The sequence below is a fragment of the Triticum aestivum genome, chromosome 2A (genome assembly GCF_018294505.1).
Source record: "Triticum aestivum cultivar Chinese Spring chromosome 2A, IWGSC CS RefSeq v2.1, whole genome shotgun sequence".
In the NCBI taxonomy this organism is placed as follows: Eukaryota; Viridiplantae; Streptophyta; class Magnoliopsida; order Poales; family Poaceae; genus Triticum; species Triticum aestivum.
Window position 1 is genome coordinate 703,011,260 of NC_057797.1, and position 20,577 is coordinate 703,031,836.

At 42.9% G+C, this 20,577-nt stretch overlaps 1 protein-coding gene across 1 annotated transcript; it reads left to right on the forward strand.

Annotated features, from left to right (window-relative positions):
* The first annotated feature begins 11,095 nt into the window (after positions 1-11,095).
* Positions 11,096-15,286, forward strand: LOC123190369 (AT-hook motif nuclear-localized protein 10). The gene is made up of 6 exons (XM_044602997.1): positions 11,096-11,230; positions 11,353-12,059; positions 12,587-12,639; positions 13,536-13,667; positions 14,377-14,538; positions 14,629-15,286. The coding sequence occupies exons 2-6, from the start codon at positions 11,495-11,497 to the stop codon at positions 14,947-14,949; spliced, it is 1,233 nt and encodes a 410-aa protein (XP_044458932.1). The 5' UTR covers positions 11,096-11,230; positions 11,353-11,494; the 3' UTR covers positions 14,950-15,286.
* Positions 15,287-20,577: the final 5,291 nt, after the last annotated feature.

Sequence of the window (20,577 nt, forward strand, 5' to 3'; positions counted from 1 at the left end):
ACAGAAGGTAATGTACTGAGCCAAACTTGAAGGTATCAAGTGCTTCATTGGGAATTTCCTTGTACATATTGGACATGGAGTTATGGTCCATCTTCTTCTTGGCATAGATATCCAAGTCATCATCTTGCTCCTCTGGGGCATTTATGATCTGTGCCCACTCGGCCACTGTAGATTGGTACCTTGTACCCTCAGACATCCATGTGATCCTCCCATCTGGATAAAAGTGAGCTGTGGAGTAGAACTGCATGATGAGTTCTTCATTCCACTTTGTGAGCTTCTGCCCAACAAAATCAGCTACTCCACAAGCTATGAAGCTATCTTGCACTCCAGGATAGTGCTCCTCGTTGTCCTTGATGTATGTCCAATCAACCCAACGCATATCACAGACAATGGGCTTCTTATCTAACAGCACAGTCTCATAGAAATCCTGCTGCTCCTTGGTGTGAAACCTGTAGTCCACGGCAGTCCTTCTCCTTGAAGCATATGGGTCTGCTTCTCTCCATTTCCTCAGCCCTGAATCTCTTCTGAGCTTCATGTCCTCAGCCACAGGATGAGCATCGTTGTGGTCTGGGATCTTGGGCTTTAGCTTCCTTAGGACATTTTCCTCTTCTTCTTCAGCAACAGTCTCAGGCACTGGGGCCTTGTTCTTTTCAGCTGCAGGGATGCTCTGTGTATTCCTCTTGGGCTTTGGCTTTGGAGCTGACTTGGCTTTGGAAGCAGCTCCCCCTGATTTTATGGCATCTCCCATAAGCTTGGGTGCCTTGGGCGCTGGTGCAGCTGCCTCTTCTTCCTCTTCCTCTTCCATGATGGAAGCTTTGCCAAGCACCCTAGCCACAGTCTTTTTCACCCTCTCCTTTCTTTTCTTGCCCTCAGCTGCAGCTGGCTCTTGGGAAGTGGGCTTCTCAGTCGAGGCTCTAGCCTTTGACATGGGCTGCCTGCCTGCTGGTCTTTTGATCTTCAGACCTGGCTTAGTGCCTTGGGCTGGCTCAATTCTCTTGGAAGTGGCCTCTTCCTCTGCCACATAGTCCTCATCTTCAGAATCTGAGGTTTTCTTCTTCCTTTGCCTAGTGGCAGCTTTAGGCAGGTTGCTGGGTGTGCTCCTGCTGCCATCATCTGAGGAACTTGAGGGACTAGTGCCCTCACTCAACTGCACTTGCTCCTCTGACAAGTTTTGGCTGTCACTCTGGTCTGACATGATGCAAACTGACTGCTGACCCTGTGAATAGATTATAGAGGAGATAGAGTGGATAAGCATCACAAAATGCAGAGATTTTTGCAAAAGAATAATTCAAAAACCTAGTTTTAGTTTCCCACTGAAATCATCTCGGATCTACCGATTTTCAAACTCGGTGATATCGAAGCAGTTTTGGAACCTAAACTAGTGAACTCGGTAGGACCGAGTCACAGTTCGGTGGCACCGAGACTGCTAGGGTTTCACTGAGTTCAAAAATCGGTCACACCGATAAGTAATTCTCGGTCAGACCGAGTCTCACTTGTGCAATGGCATAAGCCAAATCGGTGGGACCGAGTTTTTCAACTCGGTGGGTCCGAGATGGTTTCGGCGGAAACCTAAACCTAGAATTTTCGAATCAAACCTAATCTATGAGCGTTTTGACTGGATAGAAGTTTCTCAAACGTGGCAAGAATCAATATGATCACAATGTGCTAGGAATCAGATTGAGGAATAGCACAGAGATCAAGTTCATATCCTAGTTTGGCGGGGACTTGCTACGGCGGCAATGGCGGGGCAGAAATTCCATTGACGGCGATGGAGACCAGCGACTTGAGGCTGCTGGCGGCGAGGAGGACGATCCAGAGACCCAGGAGGCAGAGCGAGCTATGCGCGGGCGAAGAGGTTTCAGAGAAATTTCCAAAATTCTCCCCGTGACTATATATAGCCCGACCCTGTCGGTGTGACCGAGTGGAACAACTCGGTGGCACCGAGATTCATAACTGCGTGCAGTTACTGAAACTCGGTGTGACCGAAAGGTTCAAATCGGTTGCACCGAGATCGAAAACCTAGATCAACTTAATGATCTCGGTAAGACCGAAAGTGGAGTATCGGTCAGACCGAGAATCATAAAGAGGTTTTGGAAGTTTAAGTCTATGACGAATCGGGGACTCCGAGCGCTCCTCACACAGAGTGGTTCGAATCTGACTTGATCAAATTTTGTGATGCAGCATGAATAGAGTTTGAGACGAGAAAAGCATAGATAGCTAGGGGAGGTTCTTAGGCATTCTTGTCCATCCACTTGGCAAAAAGAAATAAAGCCGAACAATCAAAACAACAAGTGGATGTCCTCGAATGAGTAAAATATGCAACCAGCATGCTCACACAATAAGATGGCAAATGAAATATGTGACAAGACATGCACAACCAATACTAGCATCTATCAAGCAATTTGCGATGACTAGGTCATCTATATATGAGTATATTGACTTAGGAGTCAAGTGAGAACACTTGATCATAGGTCATACTCATCATTTAAGCTCAAGTGGGGTTACCACTTTTACATAAAGCATTGTTGTGTTCACATCTTTAGAGTTGCTTTAGCTCAAGTCTTAGAGTAAAGCTCCCCCTAGATGTGATATCCCCCCTAAGAGGGATGAACTAACCTTGGGTTTTGTCGATGATGACTTCATGTAGATATTGAAGATGTGGATGCTCAATGTTGATGTAGATCTCTTGGAGCTATCCATTTGAGTGAATTGCACTTTCAATACCTACATGGGTTAGTCCCACAAGGAACAAACAAGGATATCCATAGACATAGAGTGATGCACACAAAAGATGATGTCCATGAAAACTTTTAGGTTACCTTGTCCCTTGTCTTACCAACAAGAGGGTTTGTGACTCCTTGAACTAGTGCAAGATGTGGAAGTTGATTGCACTTGTTCTTGCCAAAATGATAAGAGTGAAGTATGTTGGCGGAGTCACCCTCAAGAACTCTCTAGTTCTTCTTATTTTGGATCCACATCATCTTGATGGGAATCCTTGGAGTTGTAGTCGTACTTGATGAAGTGGAACTTGAATTAGTCTTGGGAATCCACTTGACTAAGGTCTTAGGAGCTTCTTCAAATGCATCAATTTCCTCTTGAAGCTTGTCCTTGCCTTTTTGCTCGTAGTTTTGTGGTGGAAGATCATCTTGAGCTTGTGTCCCCTTGAAAGAAGTATACTTCTCTTGTTGAGGGACAAACTTTGTCTTGGGGTATTGATCTTCTTCCCATTCAACTCCATTGGCATTGAACTTTCGTTCAAAACCAACACCTTGATTCTTCCGGTGCATTCCTTGCTTGCGCACAATTTCCTCGAATTGCTTACTCCCGGCAAGGCTTTTGTACACTCCTTTCTCTATAATTCCCTGCAATAAGCTATTTTCTTGCTCAAGTGTAACTTGGCTAAGAGAACCATTAGTGGAATCAAGAGAACTACTAGAAGCAACAATATTGAATTTAGCATAATCATTGTTACTACTAGAGGAAGAATCTTTCTTGTTAGACTTGACTTGAGGCATGTAAGTGGATAAGAGTAAACGCTTGGCAATGTAAGAAGAACTTTTCTTGCGGAGATCATCATTGATTGCCTTTAAGAACTCATGCTCTTGCTCAAGATTGAGCTTTTCAAAGCGTAGTTTCTCATGAGCCCTTAAAAGTTCTCGATGATCTTCGAAGATAGTGTCATGAGCTAACTTAAGAGTTTTTAGTTCTTTAGTTAGAGCCTCAATCTTCTCCTTATCATTGTCATTCGTTTTATCTTGATTAGCATGATTAATTGGTCTTTCATCATAGTATTCATCACTAGAGTTGTCACCAAGCAAATCATCACCTAACAAGTCATCTTCATCACTATTGAAATCAACATACTCGAGGTGTGTTACCTTAGGACCTTTGGCCATGAAGCATCTTCCAATTCCTTCATTTGGTGAGTCAAATATGTCGTAGGAGTTGGTTGACACAAGTGCTAGACCGGAACACCTTCATCTTGAGTATCTTCGGAGTCGGAGTGATAACTTCTCTCGGAGTGGCTGTCGGAGTCGGATACCCATTCACCAACATGAGCTTGATGTCTTCGTCTTGTGTAGCTCCTTGATGATTTTTCCTTCCTTTCGAATCCTTGCTTCTCCGTGAGTATCTTCGTTCATAACGATCATCTCTACTCCTTCTCTCTCTTGGTGGTGATCCTTTGCTTCTTCTTTTTGGAGAATCTTCTCTTCTCTTGTAGGGAGCCGTACACTCATTGGAATAGTGTCCGGGTCTTCCACAATTGTAACAGTTTCGCTCTTGACTAGAAGATCTTTTGTCATTGTAGGACCTTGACTTGGAGCTTCTATCTTTGCTTCTACTCTTGTAGAACTTGTTGAAGTTCTTCACCATTAAGCTCAATTCTTCATTGAAGTCTTGTTTCTCACTTGATGATGTAGGGGCTTCACATGAGGCTTTATAGGCACCACTTGATTTGTTGTGAAGTTCCTCTTTATCCTTAAGTGACATCTCATGAGCAACAATTTTCCAATCACCTCCGTTGGCTTGAGATCTTTGTAATTGGGCATCATTTGGATCAATGTGCACACTGTATCATATTTTCCATCCAAGGCTCTTAGGATCTTCTTGATGATGAATCTATCGGTCATCTCTTCACTTCCTAAGCCGGCAATCTCATTTGTGATGAGAGCAAGCCTAGAGTACATTTCAGCGACACCTTCACCATCCTTCATCTTGAACTTGTCAAGTTGGCTTTGAAGCACATCCAACTTGGATTCCTTGACAGAGTCGGTACCTTCGTGCATATCAATCAAAGTGTCCCAAATTTCCTTTGCATTCTCAAGACGGCTGATTTTGTTGAATTCTTCGGGGCACAATCCGTTGAAGAGAATATCACAAGCTTGAGCATTGTATTGCAACATCTTCAACTCATCCGCAGTAGCTTCACGGTTTGGTTCTCTCCCATCAAAGAAGTCACCTTGCAAATCAACACACACAATAGCCCAAACGGCGGGGTTATGTCCAAGAATATGCATTTTCATTTTATGCTTCCAACTAGCAAAATTAGTACCATCAAAGTAAGGACCTCTACGGTGATAATTTCCCTCGCTAGACGCCATACTCTCCTAGGTTGTGAAACCAAGGCTATGACCACCAAAAGCTATGGAGATCAAGCAAATGGAGACCAAAGCTCTGATACCACTTGTAGGATCGAATGTATGTCTAGAGGGGGGGTGATTAGACTACTTGACCAAATAAAAACTTAACCTTTTCCCAATTTTAGTTCTTGGCAGATTTTAGCTATTTTAGGACAAGTCAAGCAATCATCACACAATTCAAGCAAGCATGCAAAGAGTATATTGGCAGCGGAAAGTAAAGCATGCAACTTGCAAGAATGTAAAGGGAAGGGTTTGGAGAATTCAAACGCAATTGGAGACAAGGATGTTTTTCCCGTGGTTCGGATAGGTGGTGCTATCCTACATCCACGTTGATGGAGACTTCAACCCACGAAGGGTAACGGTTGCGTGAGTCCACACAGGGCTCCACCCAAGGGCAACGGTTGCGCGAGTCCACACAGGGCTCCACCCATGAAGGGTCCACGAAGAAGCAACCACCCACAAAGGGTCCACGAAGAAGCAACGTTGTCTATCCCACCATGGCCATCTCCCACGAAGGACTTGCCTCACTAGCGGTAGATCTTCACGAAGTAGGCGATCTCCTTGCCCTTACAAACTCCTTGGTTCAACTCCACAATCTTGTCGGAGGCTCCCAAGTGACACCTAGCCAATCTAGGAGACACCACTCTCCAAGAAGTAACAAATGGTGTGTAGGTAATGAACTCCTTACTCTTGTGCTTCAAATGATAGTCTCCCCAACACTCAACTCTCTCTCATAGGATTTGGATTTGGTGGAAAGAAGATTTGAGTGGAAAGCAACTTGGAAAGGCTAGAGATCAAGATTCATATGGTAGGAATGGAATATCTTGGTCTCAACACATGAGTAGGTGGTTCTCTCTCAGAACATATGAGTTGGAATGGTGTGTGTGTTCTGATGGCTCTCTCTTCGAATGAGAAGGAGGTGGAGGGGTATATATAGCCTCCACACAAAATCCAACCGTTACATAGTTTTCCAATCTCGGTGGGACCGAATCAGAAAACTCGGTCTGACCGAAATAGTAAACCTAGTGACCGTTAGGAATTTCAGTGGGACTGACATGCAACTCGGTAGGACCGATTCGGTTAGGGTTTGGGCATAACGTAATCTCGGTGAGGCCGATTACACAAACTCGGTGAGATCGAATTTGGTAACTAGCTAACCAGAGAGTTGGTCAGGCAAACTCGGTGGGACCGATTTGCTCTTTCGGTGAGACCGAGTGGAACTCGGTGAGACCGAAAAGTTACAAAGGGGAAACACTGAGTTTACATTGCAATCTCGGTGGGACCGATTCACTCTTTCGGTGGGACCGAAAAGTTACGAAAGGGAAACAGAGAGTTTGCAACCCCATCTCGATGAGACCGGGATCCCTATCAGTAGGACCGAATTGCTAGGGTTTGGCAGTGGCTAATGACAAGTGAAACTCGATGGCGCCGGATAGGAAGAATCGGTAGGACCGAGTTTGGCTTAGGGTTTAGGTCATATGTGGATATGGAAAAATAGTTGAGGGTTTTGGAGCATATCACTAAGCACATGAAGCAAGAGGCTCATTAAGCAACACCTCATCCCTCCTTAATAGTATTGGCTTTTCCTAAGGACTCAATGTGATCTTGGATCACTAAAATATAAAATGAAGAGTCTTGAGCTTTTGAGCTTGAGCCAATCCTTTGTCCTTAGCATTTTGAGGGTTCCACTTTCACATCCATGCCATGCCAATCATTGAGCTTTCCTGAAACAATCATCTTGGAATAGCATTAGCTCAATGAGCTATATGTTGTTATGAATTACCAAAACCACCTAGGGATAGTTGCACTTTCAGATACCCGTAGTGCACCTTTATAGCCACCCAGTTACATTGTGGCGTTTGGTACACCCAAAGCATTCCTATGGTATCCAGGAGTTGCACAATCTCATGGTCTAAGGAAATGATACTTGACATTAGAAAAGCTTTAGCAGACGAACTATACGATCTTGTGCTACGCTTAGGATTGGGTCTTGTCCATCACATCATTCTCCTAATGATGTGATCCCGTTATCAATGACATCCAATGTCCATGGTCAGGAAACCATGACCATCTATTAATCAACGAGCTAGTCAACTAGAGGCTTACTAGGGACATGTTGTGGTCTATGTATTCACACATGTATTACGGTTTCCAGTTAATACAATTATAGCATGAACAATAGACAATTATCATGAACAAGGAAATACAATAATAACCATTTTATTATTGCCTCTAGGGCATATTTACAACACCTCGTGGCCCCCCTGTTGCTCCACCGACGTACTCCTTCCTCCTATATATATACCTACGCACCCCCAAACGATCAGATACGGAGCCAAAACCCTAATTCCACCGCCGTAACTTTCTATATCCACGAGATCCCATCTTGGGGTCTGTTCTGGAGCTCCGCCGGAGGGGGCATCGATCATGGAGGACTTCTACATCAACACCATAGCCCTCCGATGAAGTGTGAGTAGTTTACCTTAGACCTACGGGTCCATAGTTAGTAGCTAGATGGCTTCTTCTCTCTTTTTGGATCTCAATACAATGTTCTCCCCCTCTCTTATGGAGATCTATTCGATGTAATCTTCTTTTTGCGGTGTGTTTGTTGAGACCGATGAATTGTGGGTTTATGATCAGGTCTATCTATGAACAATATTTGAATCTTCTATGAATTCTTTTATGTATGATTGGTTATCTTTGCAAGTCTCTTCGAATTATCAGTTTGGTTTGGCCTACTAGATTGATCTTTCTTGCAATGGGAGAAGTGCTTAGCTTTGGGTTCAATCTTGCGGTGTCCTTTCCCAGTGATAGTAGGGGCAGCAAGGCACGTATTGTATTGTTGCCATCGGGGATAACAAGATGAGGTTTTCATCATATTGCATGAGTTTATCCCTCTACATCATGTCATCTTACTTAAGGCGTTACTCTATTTTCATTAACTTAATACTATAGATGCATGCTGGATAGCGGTCGATGAGTGGAGTAATAGTAGTAGATGCAGGCAGGAGTCGGTCTACTTGTCTCGGACGTGATGCCTATATACATGATCATACCTAGATATTCTCATAACTATGCTCAATTCTGTCAATTGCTCAACAGTAATTTGTTCACCCACCGTAGACTACTTATACTCTTGAGAGAAGCCACTAGTGAAACCAATGGCCCCCGGATCTATCTTCATCATATTAATCTACCAATACTTAGTTATTTTCTTTTGCTTTTACTTTGCTTTTATTTTACTTTGCATCTTTATCATAAAAATACCAAAAATATTATCTTATCATATCTATTAGATCCCACTCTCGTAAGTGGCCGTGTAGGGATTGACAACCCCTTAACGCATTGGTTGCGAGGATTTATTTGTTTTGTGCAGGTACGAGGGACTTGCGCATAGCCTCCTACTGGATTGATACCTTGGTTCTCGAAAACTGAGGGAAATACTTACGCTACTTTGCTGCATCATCCCTTTTTCTTTGGGAAAAACCAACGCAGTGCTCAAGAGGTAGCAAAGTGAATAGAGCATATGTAAAAAAAATTGGGCAGGGCGGACCATGGCACGCTTTTGCCCCTATGTAGCTCCGCCAGTGGCCTTCTCAATAGCTGCATATGTGATCAATCTGCTCGAGAGGAGGAGGATAGGTTAACCAGTAACAATTCCCCTTCTCGCAAGGCGGGCAGGGCAAAGCATTCCTTTCGTCGATCTTCGTCAGCGAGTCTGTGGATTTTCCTCTCCTTTTTGTTCGCCGCAATGGTGGTCAGTGGCGGGGAGGAGAATCTTGGTGCCTCGACTTCATCTACTACATAGATTAGGGTTTTCGTCATCGTAGTGGCGACGCTGGGACGAATGGCATCTCTTCTTTTTCGAGTCGGTCTTTTGGGCTCTGGTCCTCCTCAAGTTCGTTCGTCGAGATGGATCAGATGGAGCTCTAACGTAAATTCTTGCCAGCTCCGTGGGGCCGTGTGGTTAGGTTTCTCGCCGTGCGGACGCAACCGTGGAATTTTACATTAGGTGCTTCAAATTGATTCAAGGGTTCCAAGGAGACGACATCATCTCCTGGGCGTTGGTACTTAGGGGCACGTGGACGAAGACTTCCCAACTACCATTGACAAGGTCAGACCGACTCTGACATGGAAGCGGCGATAGTGCTCGTTCGGTGGTTCATGGATTTTAATGTAATTTTTATTATGTTTGAAGTGTTTTGTACTTTTGATGACTCTTTATAACAAATATGGGTCATTTTCGCATAAAAACACAAGGTTAGAGTTTCTCCCCGTGTTTTCGCGATGGCAATATAAGGTGTCAGGCGTTTTAGATCGATTCAAGGGTTCAACGTGCGACGACTGCGACTCCAGAGCGATGGTACTTAGGGGCACGTGCATGAAGACTTCTCGAGTGTCATCGACAAGGTCAAACTAGCTCCGGTAGGGGAGTTGCAACAGTGACGCATCAACGACTCGTTCTACAGTTGGCAACGGTCGTTCGATGGTCCAGGGACCTCGATGCAAATTTATTATGTTTAAGGTGCTTTGTACTCTAGGGTTAAATTTCATCAATAAAATATGAGTTATATGCAATAAAAATATAGAATTAGATTTTTTTTCAAATAAGGATTCCATTATATATTTTTGATATATAACTCATATCTTATTGGTTCTGAAATAGCGGTTATAGAAATATATGGGAGGCTCGTACATTTGGGAGGGGGTGGGTCATGAAATAGCTTTTCCCTAAACTAAATGAAAATTATACTTTTGAGGAAGGAAAATAAAGAAACATTATACTCAAGATACATTTCCAATTGAAGAACGCCAATAGAGAGGAAACGTTGCCTCCCTGATGCCCCTATAGCGAACTATCGTGCGCTTTGGAGGATCTCGTAAGTGAAAAATGGTGATTTGGGAGGCACCAACGCCTCCCCCTCCCCCTCCCCCCAGGCTCTTAAAACCTTTTTTCCTTAATTTTTTTGTCATGTTAACATGAGAGAATTGCTATGGGGAGGCCCGTTTTGGCTTTGGTGTGCATATGCTCCCAAAGGAATAGTAATTTTTTTAAAAGTAAATCAATTAAAAAAAATCTGAGTTTTAAAATTTTCTTGTGGATGTTCAATGTTAGTCTAGCGAGCATGCTTGACAATCTTCATGCGAAATAGGATAGCAATGCTTCGTCGGTGAAAATAAATAAATAAATTGTAACATTTAGCATTCGATTTGTTTTTTTTTTTGCATAGGTCAAAATACTCAAGCTTTTTCAGTAGAAATTTGCAGGTAGCATTTTTTGTGTGACAATGAACATATCTATTTCTTTTTCAATTTTTTTGACATTTGAAAAAAAAACATTTTTGATGGGCAGGAGCATACGCTAAGAGCTGAATTGGATTTCTGATTGCTATGCTGCAGTATAGAAGAATTTGTCGTGCTACATGAAGAAATTTGTGAAATTTGCTTACCTATCCAGGAATTGTGATGCTAGTAGAAGTTGATTGCTATGCTATGGCGAAAAGAATTGCCATCCTACACCGAAGAAAAGTTGCCAGTTGCCACACACGTGCATGAATTGCTATGATGCAACATTGAGAATTGCCATGCTATAGAAGAGAAAACATCACTGCAAACATAGAGAAAATTGCCACACATGTCTCAATAATTTGTCAAGTTATAACTACCATAATACACATAAAAATTGTGATGCTTATATAGAAGAATGTCATTTGTTCAAGATTTGCATCGTTCGCTCAAGGGGTGGTTGGAGCAAACGTTTTGCATCATTCGCTCAGGAAAGATGGGTAGAGCGAATGGTGCCCCACAAGAATTGCCACTCTTACGTGCTGAGATTCGTGCGAGGGGATCGGACGCTCTATAAAATTTCCGATTTTTTTATAGATGATACTTTTAGTAAGGGTGTTTTTTCTTGGAAGGGTCCATATGTAAGAAAAATAATTTGCCAATGAAAAAGGAAACCGAGGCTATTTTTGTCCAGCCGGTAAGAGCACGCGAGGAGGGGGGTGGGGGGCCGATTTATTGCTCGATATTTCGCGATTTCTCTCCTGCGGCCAGCAGATCTGTTCCGATCCGACCCCCGAGGGCAGGTAACTCCCGTCTCCCTCCCCCAGTTTTACTCCCAGATCGATTTTTCTTTCCACGCGCAAATCCGCCTCCGCTTTCCCCATTTTCCCTGCGTATTTTATTGAGTCTCGATTTCCTCGATTAGTTTTTGAAGTGCAGAGGTGGTTCACGTACAACCGCCGCTAACCGCGCGCGCGCGCTGCCCGGAGCGACGACGCGCGGCGCGGGCCGGCCGAGGAGAGCGCGCCGGATTCGTGCGGTGGCCTGACCTAGGGTTTCGCCGCGAGATGGACGGCCGGGCTCAGCCGCAGCAGCAGCAGACGCCGCTGCCGCTGCCGCTGCCGCCGCCGCCGCAGCAGACGACGCCACCGCCGACGCCGCAGACGCAGACGCCGCGCGTGAGCTCGCCGCCGCCGGTGGCCCCCGGCGTCATGATGCCGCAGCACGCCTACGGCGCGATGCCGCCGGGCTCCGCGAGCGTCATGCACGGGATGCCGCTCGCCTTCAACCCCATGGCGTCGCCCGGGGCCTCGCAGGCGGCATTGAAGCCCGCGGACATGCCGCCGCTCGCCATGTACCGGCCCGATTCCACCCCGCCGGGCATGCCGCAGTCCGTCGGCGGCGGCGGTGGCGCCCTGGTGGTCAGCGTCAGCGGCAGCGGCAGCGGCGGGGAGCTCGTGAAGAAGAAGAGGGGAAGGCCGAGGAAGTACGGGCCGGACGGGACCATGGGCTCGGCGGTGAAGGCCGAGGCGGGCGGGCAGTCTGGTGGCGCGGGCTCCAACTCGAATCCTGACGGGAAGCGCAGAGGACGGCCCCCGGGATCTGGCAAAAAGAAACAGCTCGATGCCTTAGGTAATTTTGGCCGCACCCGCGTTGGTTCATATCTGAATTCAGAAACATCACTGTTCACTCAGCAGCAGCTTGTGCTGAATAAAAGCATGTAGTACTGTATGTCTTTCTACATGTTTGTCGCCATTTACTTTGTAAGGATTTCTCCACATTGTAAAGGAATTAAATAGGACGCAATAGTGCAGGCATTTAAATAATGTGGGAAGTACACCTCTGCTTGATGTTAGTTATGCACAGAGCACTCATATAATATAGTAGTGAGCTCAGGTCTTCTGAATATTAGAAAATTTATTGGTTGCCTTATTTTTTTAGGAATATTCTTCTATGGGTTTTTATTATTGTTTTGCTCATTTTTCTATCATGTCACAAACTGTGTTTACTTTTGAGTTTTGCAAGATAAAAGGGTGGTAAATATTCTGGCAATATAGGAGTATCATGTTAATCGCAGTTTATCACGTTGGTTGTAATTCGATGGCCTTCTTTGAACATTTTTTTGTGCTGACTATGATATTTGGTTTACTGAATTGTAGGTTCAGCTGGGACATCATTTACTCCTCACATAATAACTGTCAAGCCTAATGAGGTACTCCTCACATATTAGAGTTGGCTGAAGTTAAACTTTATAAAGTTTGACCAAGTTTATAGAAAACAATATAAACATTTACCATCACAAATTTATATGATGTGAAAGTACATTCAATAATAAATCTAATGGTATTAATTTGTTATTGTATATGTTAATATTTTTGTTTATAAACTTTGTCAAAGTTTGCAAAACTTAACTTTTACCAAAGCTAATACGCGGACTAAATAAAAATGGAGGGAGTACTTGAAAAATGCTCCGTCCTCTCTGATGTCATCGCGTGCTCTAGTTGTTCCTAAGTTGCTTTTGGACATTAGTTGTACGGTCAGGATCGAGTAGATTGCCCTGCTGGCTACCAGTCTTGGTTGAGAACAGAACCTGTCAGCATTATATTATTCATGAGCATACTGCTTTACGTTGAAATTAATCACTTCCATGGAAGAGCTAAGAACAGAGTGTATATTATGTGGCTCCTGGTACAAACAGCAAGAAGTAAAGCATAGCACTGAGTGGACCCTTGAGCATCTTTTGATATTTTATCCTCTTGACTTCTGTTTTCTTGCTACAACTGTTTTCGGTCTTCCCATGGATTCCATGCCATTACTGCATATTTATTACATAGTATCCAACCTGCTGATCCACAGGATGCATGGCACAATTCTTAAAGGATGGTCTTACAAAACTAGGAGAGTATGAGTAATAAATAACTGTCGGTTCTATCTTAGGCTGTTAGCTCCCATTCTCCTGGCATTACTTGGATACCTGTCATTATTCTGCAGTACCAATCCACATCCTCCCTTGATAGATATTTGCTGAACCTATTCCTTGCTTGTCCCTGGAGTTCAGACTATTTACCACACAGTGGGCGTTTATGCTTTAATTTATCTTGTTTGCAGGATGTTGCTTCGAAAATAATGTCTTTTTCACAACAAGGCCCACGTACTACATGTATAATCTCAGCAAACGGTGCGCTGTGCACAGCAACACTCCGTCAACCAGCAACCTCTGGTGGCATAGTGACATATGAGGTACGTCAAGGCCCAACTTGCTGAGATCTCAGAGGCATTGTGCGATTTTCGCTTCTCGTTATTTTTGTGAAGTGGTAATGCACAGGTTCAAAGTCCTACAGTAGCATCACAGCTGTCAACGGACCTATGATTTGGTTGTGTTCTAGCATATAATTCTGTAGTCTGCACTCTGTTGGCCTATGGTTAACTGAATGTTTGCTTATTATTTAGGAGTAAAAAATTAAGCCTATATGGTCGATTTACTGATTGTTCATATTTCTTTTACATTTTCTATTTCCATTACTTCTTTAGTATAGCTTCCTTGTTTTTCATGTATTGTGTGCTAACTGTCTTTGTGAGCCCAATATGGAGTTTGTTAATCTTCTTGTTTGTTCTTGTGAACATATATAGTCTCTGACGACAGAACTGAAATGTCTAATATGTAGTTTTCAGTTTACATCTCAGCTTTTTAAGTTACATGACAACAGGTCCGAAAATTTAATCTGTACTTCTCACTCTCCCATTAAGTGCAAATCACTAACTGAGCATGTTAAAGGCACCAGGTTTTCTAGACCTTATGATAGTTTACTGGTTCCTTCATGTGGTCAGACTACAGAGTCACACCGTATTTCTTGATATTTTGGAATGGGATGTCAGTTTTATATCATACAAAGTTATATTCCAAATTGTAAAAATACATTGATTACCTATATACTGTTATGTGTCACAGGGCCACTTTGATATTCTCTCTCTGTCGGGCTCATTTCTGCTGGCAGAGGATGGTGACACTCGTAGCAGGACAGGTGGTCTGAGTGTTGCTCTGGCTGGAAGCGATGGGCGTATCGTAGGAGGTTGTGTTGCAGGAATGCTTATGGCTGCAACGCCTGTCCAGGTTTGTTGATGTTCTTTGCACTTTATTGTCAAGTGGCATCTCTGCATCCAAATTAGGCCATCGGTGACAGGTTACCATGTTGCGTTTCAGGTTGTGGTGGGCAGCTTCATCGCCGAAGGTAACAAAAAGCCCAAGGAAGAACAACCGAAACGCGAGCCAACATCTGCGCCGATGCTTACATCTGCGCCGATGCAGACGCCTGCTGGCTTCGGTGCAGCCTCAGCTGCTGCTACGCCATCAGATGGAACATCAAGTGACCATTCTGATGACCCAGGGAGCCCTATGGGACCCAACGGTAGCACGTTCAACAATGCAGGCCATCCGACACACGCTTCATATGCTCCGGTGGGCTGGTCCCTCTCCGGGAACCAAGGCCGCTACGACCCAGACATGAAGATGGTGACCGACTAATGGCTCCCCGATTTGCAGCAGCTTTATTCTCTAGTATTTGACCTAGTAGAGTGTAGGGTTTCCTGCACCGGCGCCAACAATTCATTGTCGGCCAATAATCCGGTGTGCTAGAGGTAGTCGGAGAGCCTTTCATGGAAGGCCTGAGGAGCAAAAATAAGTAGCATTGTCTTGCCCTGTTAATGTTGCTTTTAGTTTGTATCTCTTATCTGCTTTCGCAGTTAGTAGCTTATGCTTGGAGTTGTTATATCCTAATCAACGGTTTCTATTACCCATGAATTTGTATTTCAGTCTAGTATCTGCATGCACCAGTTTTGAATGCCATATATTTGTGTTATCATTGTTTAGCTTATTTATTCAGAGGGCTGGAGGGATATATACTCCGGGAATTACTGGGGTATAAGAGAAATTCAACATCCATTTTGGGCGGGTCGTTCTTACGACGGGTGGCTTTATTAATTACCGTGTTATTCAGATTCCATAGTCACTAGTAAGCCATTATTCACTAATTACTCTTCTAAATCTCTCCTCTATATATAAGCCTTCCACCCCATCAGTACCCTGAATTCTTCACGCCCATGATTCCATGGTTCGAATCTTTAACAACTGCGGCCGTTTGTTCAGAGTAATTTTTTCTTTTGGAGAAATGTTCTTTGTAACTTCTCAGACGGAAGGCACTGTTGTTCATTCAGATAAGTGGGTAACATGCCATAGCAGAATGGCAGAAGGTACATTCTATGATAGCTCACTAGCTCGGCATACAGGCACGCACGCACACACTTATATTCAGTTTATTCTGCCACGATCACTCCTTCCCTCGCCTTTCCCTGGTACGACCCCATGGTCGGAACTCTTTCACGCATGCTTGGATGGCAACTGCGGCAGTGGCGCCACGACGGTGTAAGCTGCAAAATTACCAACGTGCCAGATTCAGTGAAAAAATAGCGCATTATAGCAAAAAGATAGCGACACACATAAGATTTGCTATTAGCGCGCTATAGCGACACACATTAACGAGTTATTCTCCAGCACGCTATAGTGTGCTATTTCCTTTCACTAATGGAAATACTAATTATAAGCATAACAAAGCAGTGGACGAACTTCTGGACGCTGATGATCTGCTTGTTGGCGGCGGTGAGGACGAGGCAGATGCAGGGCATGTCCACTACCTTCATTTCAGCGCGGGTGTCCGGGCGCATGTAGGGGGCCTCCTTGATACTCTTGCTGCAGACGGGCAGGGGCGGAGCTGGAGCTAATCTTCCCCTGATGCACCACTTAACCATGGAGAAAAATTTCAAGCGTGGATGCATTAAATAAATGTCCGTCATAGCTTGTAATAGGGATTACCAAACATAATAGAAGTCGATTTGTAAAACAAAATGCAACAGCCAAACTGCTTAAATATAATGCTAAAAAAATGACAAAATTACTTGAAAAGGTCTAGCATTCTCAAATTAAAACACATCATCACACATCATGGTCATTAACCTACAATATAAAAACTAGAATCAAATTTTCAAGTAGAACATAAAAAAAATGCCCAAATCAAAGTATTTAAATTTGCTAATTTTTTAAAAAAAATTACCTTTAGTATAATCTATTCCTCCAAGACATGAAATACTCAACCACATGATCATTGATGACCTTTTCTGTTTCTTCGTTCTCCACAAAACAAAAATAACATCATCACTTAATATTCTATCAATTTCCTTTTGCCTGGATCATATTGAATCTCCTCCTCCCAATTCATGTCTTCAGGAGCATCTTGTGATGGTGCATTTCTTTTTAGAAGAAACTGTCCATTATCTGCACTTAACAAATAAGATATCAAAAATTATGAAGCCAATGAAGCATATCTAATTACAAGTTAAAACAATAGCTAATGCCTGACGTTTTGCCCAAACACATACTCCCTCTATCAAGAAATACCAAAGCATTTCGATCACTAAAGTAGTGATCTAAATGATCTTATATTTTCTTTACGGAGGGAGTACAATTAAATCTAATTAAATAAGATTTAATCCACTAGGCACAATTTCATACATACAACTGTTGTAACCTAAAAATATTTAGGACAAACAACACAGAGAAGGGTTAAATTCGAACCAAGAGATACTGTAATCTAGACAAAAATAAATAAATGAGAATACATTGCTATTTTGCTAAGGAAGAGGAAGAGAAAATTATGACGTGCCACGTGGTCGCAAGGGAGGCACGTGGTCGCTGCAGCATTAAGCGTCGTTCGGACCGATGAGGAATAGATCCGTGCTGCACTAGGCCAAAGGGCCCAGTTTCCTTCCCTCAACTGATTTGTTTGTGTGTGTTTTCTTCTTTTTTCAGTTTCCATTTGTATTTATTAAATTTTAGGAATATTTTTAAAAATTTGGCACATATTTTTGGAATGCAATAATTTTTTTATAATACGTGAACAGTAATTTTTTCAAATTTTGGAACTTTTTTCTAGAATTTTAGAAACATTTTCCAAATTAGTAATCATTATTTGGATTTGTGTAACATTTTCGAAATCTTAGAAAATATTCAAATTCATGAAAGTTTTCGTAATTTGGATTATTTTTAAAATTCTTAAACATTTATGAAATAGGGGAGAATTTTCAAATCCAGGAGCAATTTTCCAAAAAATTTATAATTTTTTTAAATTCCCTTTTTGCAAATATGAGACCAATTTTTCAAATTCACGAACTTTTTTGAACTCTGGAAAAATATTTCAAATCGTGAACATTTTTGAAAATTCTTGATCATTTAAAAAAATTCATGAATATTTTTTAAAATTCGGTGAAAAGGCAAAAAGGTTAAGGAGAAAATAATTAGAAAGTAAAAAGGGAAAAATAACAAAAAAGAAAGGAAAAACAGAGGCTCCTGGTACATGGCTCGACTCAAAGTGCACGCTGGGGCTGGAGGGGTTGGAGGTTATCCTCCGAGCCACGCAATCGCATTGATTAGTTGGTCTTGGATGGTGATGTAAGAACCAGAATTTAAGATAATATTTTTTTTTGCATTGGAATTTAAGATAATGTGATGAGTATATGTGAACGCATGTATGGTGCTTTTTTACATCATCGCTCATGTACGATTTGATATCACCTACAGCTGGTTGAATTAGACATACCGAGGCTGGGCTAGGTTTTGGGCCAGGTTTAACAAAGCCCAGGTGAAAATACCAAGCCCGAGCCTAATTCAAAATTGCTAACCAATGTTTTGTTTGGTTAAGTTTAATCATTTTGGGGATACATAAATATATTACTATAACTATTATTTACACAAAATATTAGTTTTAGCCATTCTAAAGCTCGCCAAGATAGGATTCAAGTGAAAGCTGAGCCCGTGCTTCCGCCTGTCGTGTCTCTCGGGCATCCGTTTCTCGTGTTCCCAGCTCATTGACCACCTCGCGGCAGCCAATGGTGTCGGCATGTTGTCGATGATCTGGGCCAAACCGGATAATGAACCGAGTGTGTGGTGGAACGGGTGGAGAAACCGGCTATAGAAGAAAAAAATAGTCGAAGTGGAGCACCACATGTGCCCTGACACGTGGGACCATCTTGACTGAATGTGCACAAATTAAAGGTAAAATATGGCACACGTTTATATTTAATAAATGAGCTAAAATGAATGAAAATACATTATATTGGCTAATTCAAATTCATCTGTACAATTCATAAAATTGTTGAAGTCTGAAATTCCAGTCTCTTGGCTGTTTCACGCTTTCTCACATGATCAGTAAATTGCATAAAACCACCACTTTGAGGGCTAGGTTTGCGAAAATCACTAGGATACAGATTAGCTGCAGACAGCACCACGTCTAGCGTAATTCTTTTGCAAAAATCACTGATCGGCGGATCGGGCCGTGTTAAGTGAGTTTATGACAGCTGGGGCCTGTTTTTCGCCTACGTGGCACTCCAGGCCGTCCCGACAGCCGGCAGACGGCGTTAGACGGCGCCGTTCAGTCCTAGCAGTCAAAAGCGCCAACCGTTACTCCTTCTCCACTTTGCTCGCTCGCTCTCTTCTCGCTCTCGCTCTGTTCTTGGTCGCCGCACCCGTTGCCACTGCGTCGCGCCGCTGCCGCAGCGCCATGTTGTCGTGGAGTGATGGGTCGGATAGCAGCGAGCACACCAGGCAGTACATGAGCTCAGATTCCGACGATGACACCATTAAGGTCAGTTCTCAGAGTTAGGGTTAGGGTTTGATATTTGGGGATTTTTGAAATGAGCTTCTTTTCAATCATTGGACCAAATATCTGTCATTCCTTTGCACTCCAGGTTCCTGCTAGCACCGAAGACTCAGATTTCGAGGGCCCTGAGACAGATATGTATGTTTTGTGCCATGGACACGGGAAGGCAGCAGAAAGGCGTGTTGCTTTCGAAGGGATTCACACTGGCAGGAGGTTTCTTTGTTGTGCAGAGAAGGTATGGTTCCAGCTGAACTAATTGGAAGTTGTGGATTTACCAAACAGATATGTCATTTGTTTATCATGGATATGTACTGTGGAAGCAGTCATTGTATCATATTGTGAGGTTAGGACAGTGGATCCAGTCATTGTTTACTGTGGAAGCAGGCATTGTATTATACTGTGAAGTTTGGACAGTGGATTCATTAATTGTTTACTCTGCCAGCATTGTTTAGTCTGGTTCTGGCAACATTGTTTAGTTAGGTCATTTTGTTAACTCTGCCAGGTTAGCATATTTTAAGAGAGTAGATGCATGGGTTGGCAGACCAGCATTTTTTAGTTTGGATCTGGCAATATTGTTTAGTTAGGTCATTTTTTAACTCTGTCATGTTAGCTTATTTTAGGACAGAATATTCATGGGTTAGCACACCAGCATTGTTTACTTAGTAGTTTTTTATTTTAGAGCATGATCTGAATTTTAGTATAAAGTAATCTAGCCTATCATTGTAAGCAAGTCACTGTTATGTAATTCACTTTGTTAATACTCTTTTTCCAGGAAGGTAAAAACTGTGGACTAGTAGAATGGATTGATCCATCTTGGCCCACTACCCTTGAGAATGCACTGTCCAAATTGTGGTCTATGTCTGATGCATTCATTTACTGTTCATGACCTGACACAAGAGAAGAAGAAACTCCAGGCCAGCTATGAGAAGTTGGTTGAAGATGTCAATGCACTTATGGATGGCCAGGAGCAGAGGGCAGTGATAGAAAGGAAAGATGCTGAAACAACCAAGTTGCAGGAGAAGTATGACACTTTGAAGAACATAGCAGCTGCTCAAGGTACTGTCATTAGGAACATGAAGTTGAAGCTAGCTGAAGAGAAGAAGAATTTGCAGATCCACATTGATGAGCTCAAGAAGACAGTTGAAGAGAGCAATGTGAAGCTGGAGGGCATCAAGGCCATCATAAATGGATAAGGAATGCAAGAGAAGAATGGGCAATATCATTTGGCATTTGCTGACCTTTTGCAGGGTGTGGTTTGGCATTTGTTATAATGATAGTAGTTTAAATTCTATTAACTATGAGTACTCCTGAACTATGGATATGTAATCTTAAGTAAGATGTTTGCATTTGAACTATCTGAATGTGGTGCTATTTGAACTAGTGCTGAATGTCAAACTATGATTATGTATGGATTTGAACTAGTGCTGAATTTGGTGGTATTTAGA